Here is a 16,138-nt window from a genome sequence, read left to right as displayed (position 1 = left end):
CATTAGCATCCAGTGTTACTAATTTAGCTGTTCTTAACGGCCGAACTCGTTGGGAGAACACATCCAAGCGCTGACTCATTTCTACAATATCAACGTCAATATTTCTCCGTTCACGGTTCCATCTTGTCTCAATCCCCCGAAGATACCTGGAACAGAAGGTTAAGCTCTCCTCAGCTAGGTAACACTCGTCAATAGACCCCTCTGGACGCGCTTTGTTATGCGTCCACTTCTTATATCTTCCAAGTTCCCTTTCGAACGGATACATCCAACGGTTTTGTACAGAACCAGCAAGCTCGGCCTCCCAAGGTAAATGAAGTACTAGATGGATCATAACATCAAAAAAAACTGGCGGAAATATTTTTTCTATTTTGCATAAAATTATTACAATGTTGACTTTCATTTGTTTCAGGATATCAACTTTCAACGTCCATGCACATAACTGCGTAAGAAAGGTACTCAACTCGATCAATGTTGTTCGTATTTTCGACGTAGAGAAATTTCGAATTGCAATAGGAAGCAAGTGCTGTAAGAAGACATGACAATCGTGGCTTTTCATACCCGAAATTTTACCAGGAAGCTTGTTCACACATCGACCAATGTTAGATGCATACCCATCAGAAAATTTAACACCTTTCAATCACTCACATAAACTCTTCTTCTCATCTCTTGTCAAGGTGTATTTCGCAAGTAGCATCCTATAAGTTTCACTATTTGGCTGTACATGCAATTCTTTACGTATACCCATCAGCAGTAAATTTCTTCATGCCTTGATTGTGTCCTTGGTCTTCCCATCAATATTCATCAACGTACCTAAGATACTTTCACATATGTTCTTCTCAATATGCATTACATCTAAATTGTGACGTAGTTTCAAGCTTGACCAGTAAGGCAACTCAAAGAAAATACTTCTCTTCTTCCAATTCAACACAACATTTGTGTACTTTCTCTTTCTCCCGCTTATTTTTCCAAACTGTAAACCCTCAGCATCCCTTAGCTGTTTCAACAATTGACTTGCAGACAATTCTTCAGGTTCCAATCTATGCTCCACTGTACTATTGAACAAATCTCCTCTTTTGCACCATGGATGCTCTTGAGGAAGCTACCGACAATGACACATGAAGCACACCTTATGCCCATACTTCAAATACCTGAACAATGAATCCTTATTACATACTGGACATGCAATATTTCAATTTGTAGACCACTCAGATAATTTTTCGTATGCGGGAAAATCATTTATAGTCCATAGTAATGTCGCATGCAATTGAAATGTCTCTTTCTTTGATGCACCGTACACGCGTATGCCTTCATTCCATAAATCTTTCAAGTCATCAACCAATGGTCGCAAATATACATCAATATTTTTTCTGGGATCTGAAGGCCCAGGGATAATAAGAGACAACATCAAATTTGGACTCTTCGTACACATCCACGGAGGGCGATTGTATACTGTTAACATTACTGCCCATATGCTATATGTTGTACTCATATTACCATATGGGTTGAAACCATCACTTGCTAAACCAAGCCGCACATTGCGGGAATCACTTGCCAACCACTCATGTCTTTTATCAAACTCTTTCCATACAATAGAATCTACGGGGTGTCTGAGAGTATTGCCATCATCTTCTCGACCTTCTTTGTGCCACCACATTTCCTTGGCCATTTCTTTTGTCATAAACAACCGTTGTAATATTGATTTTATTGGGAAATACCGTAAGACCTTTTAAGGAATATTACTTTTCTGCCTTTGCCATCAATTGATCTTGAATTGTTACACTTTGGGCATACCACTTTGTCTGTATGTTCTTTCCAAAAAAGCACACAACCATTCTTACATGCGTGTATCTTATCGTAACCAAATCTCACGTGTCGCCTAAACTGTATTGCTTCTCTATACGATCGTGGCAATGTCGCTCTATCTGGGAGGACTATCTTTATCAAGTCAATCATCATATCAAACGCCTTGTTACTCATGTTGCAGAACACCTTTATATGAAGCATCTTCAGTACAAAAGCAATTTGTGTAAATTTCTTGTAGCTTGGATAAATTTCTCGTAAATCATCTTCCCAAAATCAGTAGAAGGAGCTTGTTTGTTCGTGATCATCAGTTGTGGGGCCCTATGAAGTAGAGGATTCTCCGATGTTAGCATCAACAAATGTCCTCATACATACATCGTCTAACAATTCTTTAACTGCATCAACCTCCTCCATCATTTCACTTGTATGTGTGTGAATGTTTGTAGAAGTGTTTACCCTAAAATGATCTTCTTCCCCGTGAAATATCCATTGAGTGTATGTCGGAGTAAATCCATTCATATACAAGTGACCCTTCACCTTGCTAATATGAGAATAATATCGATTTGCACAATCACGACATGGACACTTTGTCATATCACGTGAATCAATTGATTTAATTGTCATTCCCATGAATTCTTCCACACCTTTTTGAAATCGCTCTGAACATCGAGTACTTTCCCGCATCCCACTCCTATCCATATTGATGTCCCTATTAGAGGTTATTCGTTACGTACATGTACGCACACAATGGAATTAGAAGATCAAATTCTTAAGAATTAATAGAATTAAATGGAAGGTCTGTTCTCAAATATTGATGCTAGCTCAATGCCATGTTACCTAACAAAATATTCTAGAAGTGGGTTAGTAGTTAAGAACAAATTTCTATTTGTAATTTATTTACTTGTTTAGCTCAATGACAATTTTACATTTTTTACCATTGTTGTTAGCTTTGATATTTATTTTAGAATGTTGTCTTGCTTCAAGTTTACTGTGCTGCTTTCTTATTGAACTTAAATGGAAAAGACAATACAATCATATACCATACCAACTTTAATTGATAACATAAGTTGATGTGAACTAGAAAATTAATAACATAATCCTAATATAAGAATAAGACTTAATACTAATAAAAAAGTAATAGTAAGAGAAGAAGCAAGGTTTAATACAACCACAAGAGAAGAAGAGAGGTTTAATGCAACCACAAGAGAAGAAGGGAGAGATGCAGTAGGAATACAAGTCTTCAGACGATCACGTGTGCGATTGATCGCACCACTAGAAAGATTTTACTTATAGTGAGTACGATCGATCATACCATCAGGGGCTTCAGTACGTAGTGCGATCGATCGCACCACCAGAAAGATTTTACTTGTATTGAGTGCGATCGATCGCACTATCAGGGGCTTCAGTACGTAGTGCGATCGATCGCAACACCAGAAAGATTTTTACTTGTAGTGAATGTGATCGATCGCACTATCAGGGGCTTAACTTCAGTATGTATTGTGATCAATCGCAGTACCTGAAACATTTGCCTTGATAATCCGTGCGATCGATCGCACTACCAGGGGATTCACGAACATTCATCAGCTTCAATGGTTCCGAAAAAACAATAACAGAATATAAATGAAAGGAAAAAAAGGAAAAAGAAAAAGGGGAGGAGGGGCATCATAATCATAATGAGATCCTAATTTTAAAACAACAAAACAAAAAATGGGGGTATGGCGAAATTGGTAGACACTACGGACTTAATTGGATTGAGCCTTGGTATGGAAACCTACCAAGTGATAACTTTCAAATTCAGAGAAATGCTGGAATTAAAAATGGGCAATCCTGAGCCAAATCTTGTTTTCCCAAAACAAATAAAACAAATTTCAATTTAAGGGTTCATAAAGCGAGTATGCTTAACCAGTATAGAGTAACACCTACTAAACCAACATTGTATGTCCCAATCCCAAATCTATATTTGACAAAATGCTAAGCTTACAATTCTATCAAGACCACCTCATCAGATTCATCCTTTTGTGTGATGGCTCAATGATGCAGGACAGCTCTAAACGTTCCAAAGTATAGCATACTAACATATAGGTTTTGCTTATAAAAAAAAAAAAAAAAAATAAAGGTTTACTGGTGAGGGGAGATTGTTAGTTAATGGAATTGGGACTAAAAATTAGGGTTTTGAAGCTCTTTTATCTATCTTTCTGAGGGATTTACCAGAAACACATGTTGAAGAAGAGCAGAAAAATGAAGAATAAGATACAGAAAGAATAATAATGAAGGAAAGAAAAATAGAGCAATAAGCAAGAAGATGCTAGGCACTCTGGCAAAATTAGTCGCAGTGAATTCCTGATAATCTGCCTGAGAGAACCACAACCATTTTTCTAGGACCGTAAAAAAAACTTAACTATAGCCCTGGAATAAGTTTTTTCACAGATCATTGACCAAAGCCAATTAGAAGTAGCCAAAACAGATCAAAGTTCAAAGCCAACTAGAAGTAGCAAAGGCACTAAAAAAGAATTCAGAATAGAACCAACTTGAACTTCAAAGTTCAAAAGAGTAGAGTTATGAAATCTACAAAATCTTAAGATACACACAAGCTTAAAAGCTATCCCAGCCAATAACCTGTTTTTATTCTCTTTTTCAGTTTTGATGATTTGCTAGAGAATAAAACCATAGCCACAAAGACTAAGGCCTCAACATGACTATAGCAAATCTTACGAGCTTCCCCTTTTGTTTTTCTATGGAGAGGCTAACATTCCAATCAAGAGCCTGGATTATGATTTAATATTCCATACACCAAGAAGGGCAGCAGCGCAGCAAAGACAGTTACATATAATTTGAGGTTATATATTTTAAAACATCTAATTAAGCATAAAAAATGTAAGGCTACTTAAATTTAAAACTAAAATTACAAGAAAGAGAGGAAGAGAGAGACTCAACTTTTACAAGATATAGTTAAAATGCAAAACTGTCATGGTTCAGGACTGCACATGCCACAAGCATAATCCACACCTAAAATGTGATATTACAAATACTTTTAAGACGCAAACATTTAAGTTAGGCATTTTCGTTAAACCTCAACTCAAGGCCTGTCCAAAGCTCAAAACTGACACCAGTCTCAAGACCAAGCAAAAGAAAAAAAAAAACTCCAATAGGAAGAAATTTCATATAAATTAAGATGCCTCGTCTAATTGAAACTCTACTACCAATATTTAGATTCATGGAATTGCACGTTAACATAATAGTACTCGAAAACCCGGCACCCAATTGGATTTTCTCCAGAGACAATATTGACAAGAAAATGAAGAGCAAAATTGAATAAATTTACACCCAACAGAAGCTTGAAATGATCAAATATTAGCCTCCTACTATGTTTGAAAATATCCCAATACTCAAAATCACAGGAAACAGTATAGAAACCACAAAAATCAACCATTTTAGATGCAAAAATGCAACCCATGAACAGCAAATGCAAAATAGAAAAAGAAGAAGAGAGGAGAAACTCATTTAAGGTTTTCAAGGGTTTAGTAGAAACTCATACCGGAGAGAGGTATGCCGGAGAGAAAGCTACAGGAGAGTGTAAAGTGCACCGGAGTGAGAGCTGCCAGAGAGAGGTGCGCCAGAAAGAGAGCTGCCGGAGAGAGAAACTTGCGCTGGGATACTGAGTGAGAGAGAGAACGATCAAGAGAGAGAGAGTGAGAGTTAGAGTGAGATGATCAGCTGCAGCTGTGGTCGTGGGATTGTGCACCTCCGAAAATTTGAGCACCTGCCAGTTTTTAATAGATGGCGGCAAATTATTTTGTGCAGCTCAATTAGTGGCTATCTAGGGCATTTTTTAAAAATAAAAAATAAATGAGAAAAATATAAAAAAAAAAACCCCCAAAATAAATGAGAAAAATATATATAAAAAAAAAACATGAAGCAATTTGTAATTTTTTTTTTAATTTTCTTTTTTTTTCAATTATTTTATTATTTATTTGTTAAAATAATAGGGGTATTATAGGAATATCAAAAATAAGTGGCATTTTTATACAATTTAGTTGTTCGGGAGGCTACTTTAGTATCTTTTGAATATTGGGGGGTTATACTGCAAACGACTGATACTTTTGGTGGCTTTTTTATATTTTTCCCAAAAAAAAAAAAATTATAATACCAATTTTTAATTTTTATTTATTTATTTATTTGTAATTTTTCTCTTATAATATGTTTTTATTATTATAATATTAACTAAAAATTTCCGTTTAATAAATTTTTATGATAAAGATCATTAAGTTGATATTTATCTTATAATTAGTTATAAAATAATACAAAATCCAAAGATAATATAAGATCAATATAACCAAGGCACTAAGATAATATAAAAAGCTAACAGTTCAATTGAATGTTCGATTGAACCTTCAATTGAATGTTCGATTGAACCTTCAATTGTATCTAGTTTGCTCTATCAATTGATCATACCATAGTCAATCGAACTAATTCATTAGGATCGCTCGGATGTTTGATCGAACATTTAATCCTATCACGATCAATCGAACTAATTCAGTAGGATTGATCGGACATTTGATTCTATCACAATCAATCGAACTAATTCATTATGATCAATCAGATGTTTGATCGAACGATTGATCCTATCGCGATCAATTGAACTAATTCATTAGGATCGATCGGATGTTTGATTGATCATTTAATCATATTACGATCAATCGAACTAATTCATTATGATCGATCGGATGTCTGATCAAACATTCAATTTCAATTGTTTCAATCATTTGATCATACCACAGTCAATCGAACTAATTCATTATGATCGATCGGATATTTGATCAAACCTTCAATTTCAATTGTTTCAATCATTTGATCTTATCACGATCAATCGAACTAATTCATTATGATTGATTAGATATTCGATCAAACCTTCAATTTCAATTGTTTCAAGTTTGATCGATCATTTGATCCTATCATGATCGATTGAACAAATGTACTATGATCAAACAGATGTTTGAACGAACCTTTAATTTCAATTGTTTCAATTTTGATTGTCACTTGATCCTATCATTTGATTGTATCACTATCAAAGTTGTTGTACATTATGCAATAAAAAAAATATAAAATATATATATATATATATATATATATATATATATATATATATATATATATATCGTACAAACATAATGTAATATATATATATATATATATATTACATTATGTTTGTACGATCGATCGCATACTTGTTGTGATCAGTCGCAGTAATGGAATTTTGGCTTTGAAGATTCTGTTATTGCGATCGAACGCACCTTGGGTGCGCTCGATCGCAGTAATCGAATTTTACACCTTTGAACATTCTATTACTGCAATCGATCGCATCTTGGGTGTGATCGATCGCAGTAATCGCATTTATACCTTTGAACATTCTGTTACTGCGATCGATCACATCTTGGATGCGATCGATTGCAGTAATCGAATGTATACCTTTGTACATAATGTTACTGCGATCGATCGCATCTTGGGTGCGATCGATCGCAGTAATCGAATGTATACCTTTGAACATTCTGTTACTGCGATTGATCGCATCTTGGGTGCGATTGATCGCAGTAACAAAAACAACACGCACACTGCTGTCCGAATGCGATCGATCGCACTCGGACAACACACCACGTGACCTATTTTAGGTCACTTTACCCCCACACCCAACATATTTTTCTTCTCCAAGCTAGCACCCACCTCCGGGACTCCTCCACCATTTTTCACCACTCCTCCACTCCTCCACCGTTTTTCACCACCTCTACCACACAGCCACCACACAGTTCTCTTCTCCGGCAACCATACCAGGTACTTTTCACCACCTCTACTTTACACCCCGTTCCCCATTCCCATCAACACCCCAACGCAGATCACTTCTCCAACTTTTTTTTTTGTCTTATATTTCTGCAATTGTGGGTGTTCATCCACCCACATTGCTTTCTTGTGGTTGGATTTTGGTGTTTTTGCAGGGAGTTTTGAGCGGAGTTGCGTCGTTTTGCAATTTTGGCTATCTCTAGTGCACACAAGGTGTTCGTCAAAAGTCCTCAATCAAGCTCATCATGCCAAGAGCTCAAGCTTCACCCTCCCGAGGGTCCGATACCTGAGCCATTTCTCCCCTGCCCACTTTTGAGGAGCGGGAGCTGCTATTTGAGACCACCTTCGCCATTCGAGAAGACCTTCAAAATCTTGAAGTGACTCAATGGGCGGTCGCCGAGTTCAAGCGACGGGGGCTCAACAAGCTTTTCAAGCCGGTCACTCCCACTGCCTACAAAAAATTGGTGATCGAGTTCTATACCCACCTATCTCATGACTGCAACAGGGTGGCTGCCCTCTCTTCGAAAGTGAAAGGTGAAGCTATTGAAGTAACATGGGCTGACATTACTGCTGCCCTTCGATGCAATCATGAGCACCCTCTAGAAGCCGCACAACTTGCTGAGCAGCCGGACAGATTCTACGTGGCGGAAATCATTGAGGACATGTGAGAAGGGCAATATGCCGATGCCCATCGTAATGCCAGCAGCCGATCCAAGCTACCTCAACAGCTTTGGTTTGTGGACTCCGTATTACACCGTAATGCTTTTCCCCTAGGGCACAAAAGTCAGAGGTAGGATCAATTTCTTCAAACACTCTACACCTTCCATAAAAATGCTTGGTACTCAATTCCCGACATAATTTGGAACCAAATTCACAAATTTTGGAATGGGTTGCACGTTGGAGGAGCGGAGTCCACACATTCATGGGGGTTGCCTTTCCCATACTTAATCCCCTACATCCTCCGGAAGAAAGGCATCAAGGGTACTGTAGCTGATGAGCCAATCACTGCTACTCCCATATTTGGCATTCGCCAATGGAACAAGAGCTTGTCCCACATGCCCCATGTACCTCCAGCACCAGCAGCTGGTGCGGAAGAGAGTGAGGCCGAGCCGATGGCTGAAGATTAACCTATAGTTGGGCCAGAGGCATCTGAGGAGGAGGCCCCGACAATTTTTTGTGAAGCACAAAACCGCTCACTTAGTCAAGAAATAGCGGGCCTTCGGAGAGAGTTGGCTGGCCAAAGAAAGGAGGCTCGGGAAAATAAAGAATTGATGGACAAATGCCTAGTCGCCTTAGAAGAATTGATGCAGTCCATTCTCAGCCGGTTGCCACCACCATCTGCAGGAGCATCATCTTCTGGACAACAGTGAGCAAAGACCACCGTTTGGCTGAAGACGTTAAACTTAGCGGTCATGGGAGGAACCCCATAGTTTACCCTTTTTATTTTGTTTAGTATGTTTTAAGTTAATCTTTTTATTTGTCTTTAGCTTTGTTTCTTTTTACTTGCTTTTGTGTTTTCTTATGGGAATGACCCCGTATTTGCACACGGCCGGTTGTTGAATTGCAAGGTATCAATATATTTTCACTTAAAACTGAGAGGAATTATTTTACGGTTTAGATTTTATTTTGTTACATTTAACAGTGTAAAATCTTTCCATAAGGTATCAATATATTCATCATATAATATATATACACTATTAGATCTGTAAAATTTAATATGAATTATAAAATGGGAATTAAGTCTTCAAATTAGTCCGAATGAAAACTTTATCCTCCAAATGGAACTCCTAACCAAATGGCAAATATATACAAATTAAAATCTTTCTTTAGGAGGATGGAATTGAAATAGAAGAATTTTTCCTTTTTTTTTTTTTAAACATATAAATATATATATTGAAACAACTGTACATATGGAATAAGTGAAAGGGAGAGCCTTACTTTTACGGTTAAAATTTTATTTTGTTATATTTAACGGTGCATATTGTGTCACTTTATTTGAAAATTTTAAAGAATGCAATGATATATACACAATTTTAGTGGACGCTATTGGGCATTAATTTTATTTTTTTATTTTTTATTTATTTTTCTACCTACTCTTTAGGATCGACAAAGTCGACCCTAATAATGGATCTTCAGTGTCCATTTTTAGTCGACGCTATTAGGCATCAATTTTATTTTTTTAATTTTTCTACGTACTCTTTAAGGTCGACTTTCAAAGTCGACCCTAATAATGGGTCTTCAGCGTCCACTTTTAGTATACACTATTGGGCATCAATTTTATTTATTTATTTATTTTTTAATTTTTCTACGTACTCTTTAGGGTTGACTTTGAAAATCGACCCTAATAATGGGTCTTCAGCGTCCACTTTTAGTGGATGCTATTGGGCATCAATTTTATTTTATTTTATTTTTCTACGTACTCTTTAGGGTCGACTTTGTCAACCCTAATACTTAAGTATTAGGGTCAACTTTCAAAGTCGACCCTAATAATGGGTCTTCAGCGTCCACTTTTAGTGGATGCTATTGGTCATCAATTTTATTTTATTTTATTTTTCTACCTACTCTTTACTCTTTAGGAGTCGACCCTAATAATGGGTCTTCAGCATCCACTTTTAGTCGACGCTATTGGTCATCAATCTTATTTTTTTATTTTATTTTTAATTTTTCTACGTACTCTTTAGGGTTGACTTTGTCGACCCTAATACTTAAGTATTAGGGTTGACTTTCAGAGTCAACCCTATTGATCTTTTATTTGATTTTTTTTTTCTTTTTTTCCAGTTTTTAGCGTCCACTTAAGTTGACGCTATTGGTATACAATAGTCGACGCTAAAAGTTAATTGTATTGTAATTTGTAGAGAGGTGATTGATTATATCATGTTCATTGTTAGTGTAGATTTCAACTTTTGGGTATAAACAATTGATAAGATATTGTAACATATTTTATCATCGTGGATTTCTTCGAAGTAATTGTCTCAGAATTTTTCCCTTCAAGTACTTCAAATGGTTTTCCAAATAAATTTAGATTCTTTTCTACATGATTGATTTGCTTTATGAATTATGATTGCAATGTGTTCTCTGCTTGAGAATTTTGTTCAGAATAATTTTTTGGGAATGGTTGAAATTGTTTAATTTGTTTGTATTTTTTTTTTTCTTTTATATTCACAGAAGACACTTGCGGTGTGATGAACAATATATATGATAAATAGGATGATTGCAGGAGGAAACAAATTTATTTCGGTCTGTCAACACAAAAGGAATCACATAAATTAAGTTTAGCAGCACAAATATATATATACATCTTCAAGCACCAAAGTACAAATATTTTGTACGGTGTGTCAAATCAAAATTTTCATTTTATATAGAAAACCAGCAACCCCATAAGACAGATAAAATCAAACAGGCTCTGCTGAAGCTTATTATATATTATGAGATCGATACATGTGACAAGCATTAATTAGATCTTAAAACAAACAAACATAAAAAAGACGACATAAAAGGAACAATTGGAGTCGGGAAATTTATTGAAAACAGCTTCAACTAAGGAGATTGATTTTTTCATATCTGATCATCTGTCATTGTTCTAGGGATTTAATCCGTACACAGACATCCCTCCATCAACACAGATTATCTGTCCAGTAATGTAAGAGGCTGCAGGTAGGCAGAGATACGCTACCAAAGGTGATATCTCCTGTGCCTCCCCAGGTCGTCCAATAGGTATCCGTGAATTTATAGCTTCCAAGACTTTGCCTTCGAATAACTGTAATAATATATAATAGTATTAGGAATTAACCGCAAGGATTTTAAAGGATTTTACACAAACACAACCAAAACCAAAATATATACCATCACCGGAACAAAAAAAAAAAAAAAAAAAAAAAAAACCTCTGTATGAGCATATATAGGTGGATTTTGAAGACAATAGGGTCAAAAATAGAGACTTAATTGAATGGTTTAAAAAAAAAAAAAACTCTGTATGAGCATATATAGGTGGATTTTGAAGACAATAGGGTCGAAAATAGAGACTTAATTGAATGGTTTAAAAAAAAAAAAAAACTCTGTATGAGCATATATAGGTGGATTTTGAAGACAATAGGGTCGAAAATAGAGACTTAATTGAATGGTTTCAAATGGTTTTTTTTTTTTTTTTTTTTTTTGTCCCTCCCTCTATGCAAATAGGGAAAATGTTATAAGGAATTTTTAAAAAACCCAAAAAGGGTATGCTTTTTATCAACAACAAATCCAAAACGAAAAATATAGTACAGAAAATAAAACAAGAAAGAAAGAAATGTGGAAAACATATTCAATGATGATTATGCCAACAATTAAGACAAATTAATGCACTTACATTCTCTGTTAAAGGAGTTTTTGTCGCCCCAGGTGCGACGCAGTTGGTCCTAATATTGTCTCGTGCCCACTCACATGCCAAGCTTCTAGTAAGTTGGTTTATTGCTCCTGTGTGTGCATATATATATAAAACATGCAATTCAATTATTCAGGCCACTATGTAAATTTTTACAATATCGATAACCTGTTAATTATGAAAATAAAATTGCATAAATATACATAAGTTATGTACCTTTACTTGCTCCATATATCGACAGGCCATCTATTCCCAACATTCCACTAAGGGAAGAAATGAGAACAATACTTCCTCCTCCTCTTGATTCTTTCATAAGAGGATAAGCGAGTTGGCTTAGGTGGTAAGTGGATTCAAGGTTGGTAGCCATGATGAATGCAAAATCTTGAGCCGTCACCTCTGTGGTTGGTTTAGTAATGGAGGTCCCCACATTATTTATCTAAAACCAGTCATTGGTCAATTCTTTTTAAATATATGTACGCTTGGCTCTATTAAAACCACTCTTATTGGTTATATTTTTAGTGAATATGCATTATTATAAACAATAATCATAATGATAGTAGATGCAATACATGCATGAGCTAATTTTTAGTCAATATCCTAAAAGACGGTTTATATATTTTGCAATTCCAAACAAAAACAAATTTTTGGTATATATATATATATATATATAAGGCATTTTTTTTTAAAGGTTATTGTGAATATACTCACTAAGTTATTCCTCTAATTTGAAAGTTATAAATTAAGGAAATGAATAGAAATCAAAGTATGACTAATGCTCCATTGTTTCGGAGTAAAATATTTTTTGAAAAATATTTTCAGTAGTTGGTACCATTGGTTTTATTTCCCTTTTATCTCATTAAATGTGATGTGACTTTTAAAATTACTATTGGATTATCAAATTTAATGCTAATAATTTTAAAAGATACATCACATTTGAGAGATAAAAGAAAGATAGAACTCTTAGGTATAGCATGACTTTTTTTCTTAATGAATACTACAGAAAACCAAGGACTTACAAGGATATTGAGTTTGCCGTCAAATTGATGAGAAATTGTGTTCATAAGTTCCTCTCGTTGGGGACGAGACACAAGGTCACAGACTGAACCAGTAACTCGGAACCCCTTTGCCTCCCACTCACGCAAGCACTTATTCAAATCACCTTGATTGCGAGAGCATGTGTGCACGGTCGCCCCAAGCCCTGCCAATTCCTCCACAATCGCATACCTATATATACATACAAACATCCATCCGTTTGTCTCAAAACTCATGAAGCTGAAGCCATAAAAACAGAAAATTTCTTTTTGTGAAGCTCAAAATAAAAGCCAGTAAAAGAGAGAGCTGATAATAATTCGGTTGCCCCTAGGCATGCCAATTCCACTACAATAGCATGCCTGAAAACAGCATATAGTGACCGAATTTTCACAAAACAAAAATAAAAGCACAAGTTATATTTCCTAATTACAAAACAACAATTTCGTAGCTGTAGAATGATGATGACAACAAGCAAGAGAGTTCCAAAATGTTTTCCTACACTACACATAAAACAATTACCAAGAGAGTATTTTCCTTTTTTTTTTCTTTTTTTTTTTTTCTGATGAGAAAATAAATTAGATTTTTTGGGGTAAAGGTCAAGCCAAGCCATGGATTCTTAATTCTTTGCCCCAGATTTTTTTAAAAAGAAAATGAATAAATAAAGGGTTGAATCCCAAAACAGTTTTTTTAGCCATAAAATCCAAATCCCAAAGAGCAAAAGAGTTCAATGAAACAAACCAACCGATGCTCTAACTAAATATGGTCATACATGTAGAATTAACTTCTAAACAGATTTGCAATAAAAATAAGATGTCGCTTTAGATGGGTATTTATTTATTTGTTTATTTAATTATCTTTTAGAAATCTGCAGTAATTAGAATGATTTTTGAAGCAGAAAACAGAAACCAGAAAAAGAGTAGTAGGCAGAGAGAGAGAGAGAGAGAAGAGAACCCGATTCCTTTAGTTCCACCAGTAACAAGAGCTGTCATTCCCTGAAGAGACCACCTGCTTTCTCTGCTACCAATTGCAGCCATTTGATCCCTCTTTGGCTCTTTTGTTACTTTAACTTGAACTTCTCCCAATGTATGGATTATATATATAACGTTGTTGGTTGGCAGAACATAAGATGCTTATGTAAAACCAAAGTGTCTTTGTCTGTTTCCCCCAGGCAATATAACTTGGCAAATGCCAACACTTCCTGTCAACACATGGTTTCCTCTATCCATTGGATAAGAATCTGAATATCCGTATTTCAACGTTAAGGCCAAAAGAATCAAACATTGACACCCGGCTTTCACTAGTTAAGATTTTAGCTAAAAAGTGATTTTTTTATTTTTTATTTTGTTTTGATACAGTGCTCACACACGTCAAATGTCTGTTGTAGGCGGCTTACAGAAAAGACCAAAGGTCAAAGTAGCTCATCGTGGGATGACGGTGGAAACTACCAAAAGTGAATTTGATAAGGTGTTTGAACATAATGAAAGCAAGAAAGATGAGAGAGTTTGTGTACTTGTATCTTTATCTTTTATAGGGATTTTTCGTCTCTGATTGGCAAGCGGGTTCAACGGGCTGGTTTGCTAATGTTTTTTAGGATTGCTTTTTGCTCTTTTTTTTTGTTGAAAAGTAAAAAGATTTAACATATAATTCATTTCATAAAACAGTACTAAAATACTTAAAATTATTTTCACTAATATGTCATATTAGGAAAAAAAAAAAAAAAAAAAAAAAACATTCTTATAAATTAGGTCACTGTTTTTTGCATAAGTAAATAATAGTTTTATTAGGAAAGAAGAGAGATCGAAGTGGTGGCAAGTGTGCAGATGTATAGAAGAAGTCCTTTTGAAAAGTATTAAGTTTAACAAATGAAGAAAATCTAAAAAAAGAAAGATGGAGGACGTTCCCAAACAATCCTTCAAAGCAAGTGCTGAAGGTCAAGGAGACTCATATGAAAAGTGGCGCATCTCGTGATTTTGTATTTTTTTCCTTTCATGGATGTTGTTTTGAATGATCAAGGACATTAGGAAACACGTTAAGCTTAAGCAGAGACAAGCAACACGATCTGGGTAGTCAAGAAGGGTGGGAGCCAGGAGGTGTAACGCCCTAAAAAATAATTAACTGGTAATTATTTCTTAGTACATCTTACTCTCCAATTTCCCTCGAGAATAAGACAAAGGAATCATCATGAAGCTTCATGAGAGAGCTTACAGGCCCTCAAGAGACCATCTACCAACTTTGCCACGATAATCCACCTCACCCATATTGCATGCACTACAATGATTATCTCTAAATTTTGTATATAGCTTCTCAATTAAGCAGGTTAATTATATGATGATCATAGCGTTCGGGGGAGATATTTGTAGTTTGGCGGGGCCATGCACGTCAGTATCAACGAAAGTTCTTTAATTATATGGTCTGAAAATTCATGCATGTTTCATACAAACGTATCTTTCATTTTGACACAACAAATAAATAATTATAAATTGGTTGATATTAGGTATAAAGGTTCAAAGATCCAGGCCGCCAGATTTTTCTTTCACATGTGGCTGGAATTGTTACAAGTTGTGGGTCGTTGACACTTCTATTCGATTAGAAAGAAAGTAGTGCACTAGCAACATATGTCTTGTATGTCATTTCCTTTTTTTATGTTTAGAAAAAATTTCAAAAAATCATAAAAATTTATTTACATCAGATTTCTTACATTTAATCATCCTCAATGATTGCTACAGTGTTTCTCAATATGTAGGGAATCAAAAGTGGTTCTCTATACATTATTTTAATATTAACATTTCTCTTTCCTCTCTCTTCTTTTATCTTTTTGTATTTAATTGGAGATTATGTTGGAATTTTGTGAAAAAAGTGAGGGTAATTAAGGAACTTGTACTTTGTAAAGAAATAATGTTTTAATGGTATATGGAAAAGTAAGAGAATCTATTGTGAAATATATTTTCTTAGAGAAGCAAAAAGTTGTTTCATTCCCTAAACTTAGGAAAAATAATCAAAAGGAAGTTGTTGCTAAAGAGGTACGTTTCCTATTGAAGTTTCAAGCACCCTTTTTTTGACAAATATATTATCTACATTAAAACAAAATTAGCTTGAAAACGAAAGAACAATTAC

The 16,138-nt window shown here is 35.1% G+C and overlaps 1 protein-coding gene across 1 annotated transcript; it reads right to left on the bottom strand.

Annotated features, from left to right (window-relative positions):
- Positions 1-11,021: 11,021 nt before the first annotated feature.
- LOC132163403 (senescence-associated protein 13) lies at positions 11,022-14,160 on the bottom strand. Its single transcript, XM_059573686.2, has 5 exons — positions 13,976-14,160; positions 13,009-13,216; positions 12,209-12,428; positions 11,978-12,084; positions 11,022-11,389 (listed from the first exon to the last, which is right to left on the bottom strand). The coding sequence occupies exons 1-5, from the start codon at positions 14,056-14,058 to the stop codon at positions 11,213-11,215; spliced, it is 795 nt and encodes a 264-aa protein (XP_059429669.2). The 5' UTR covers positions 14,059-14,160; the 3' UTR covers positions 11,022-11,212.
- Positions 14,161-16,138: the final 1,978 nt, after the last annotated feature.

Source organism: Corylus avellana (assembly GCF_965113065.1).
Source record: "Corylus avellana chromosome 8 unlocalized genomic scaffold, dhCorAvel1.hap1.2 SUPER_8_unloc_2, whole genome shotgun sequence".
Classification (NCBI taxonomy): domain Eukaryota; kingdom Viridiplantae; phylum Streptophyta; class Magnoliopsida; order Fagales; family Betulaceae; genus Corylus; species Corylus avellana.
Note: the sequence above shows the minus strand (reverse complement) of the source record. Positions and strands in the feature narration are given on the sequence as shown.

Bases quoted from the DNA above. Each gene is read 5' to 3' on its own strand.
- LOC132163403 (XM_059573686.2), bottom strand. From the start codon at position 14,058: ATGGCTGCAATTGGTAGCAGAGAAAGCAGGTGGTCTCTTCAGGGAATG. The intron at 13,217-13,975 runs GTTCTCTTCTCT...ATGTATATATAG, and splicing joins GGTGGAACTAAAGGAATCGG to GTATGCGATTGTGGAGGAAT. The intron at 12,429-13,008 runs GTAAGTCCTTGG...GACTGGTTTTAG, and splicing joins ACGGCAAACTCAATATCCTT to ATAAATAATGTGGGGACCTC.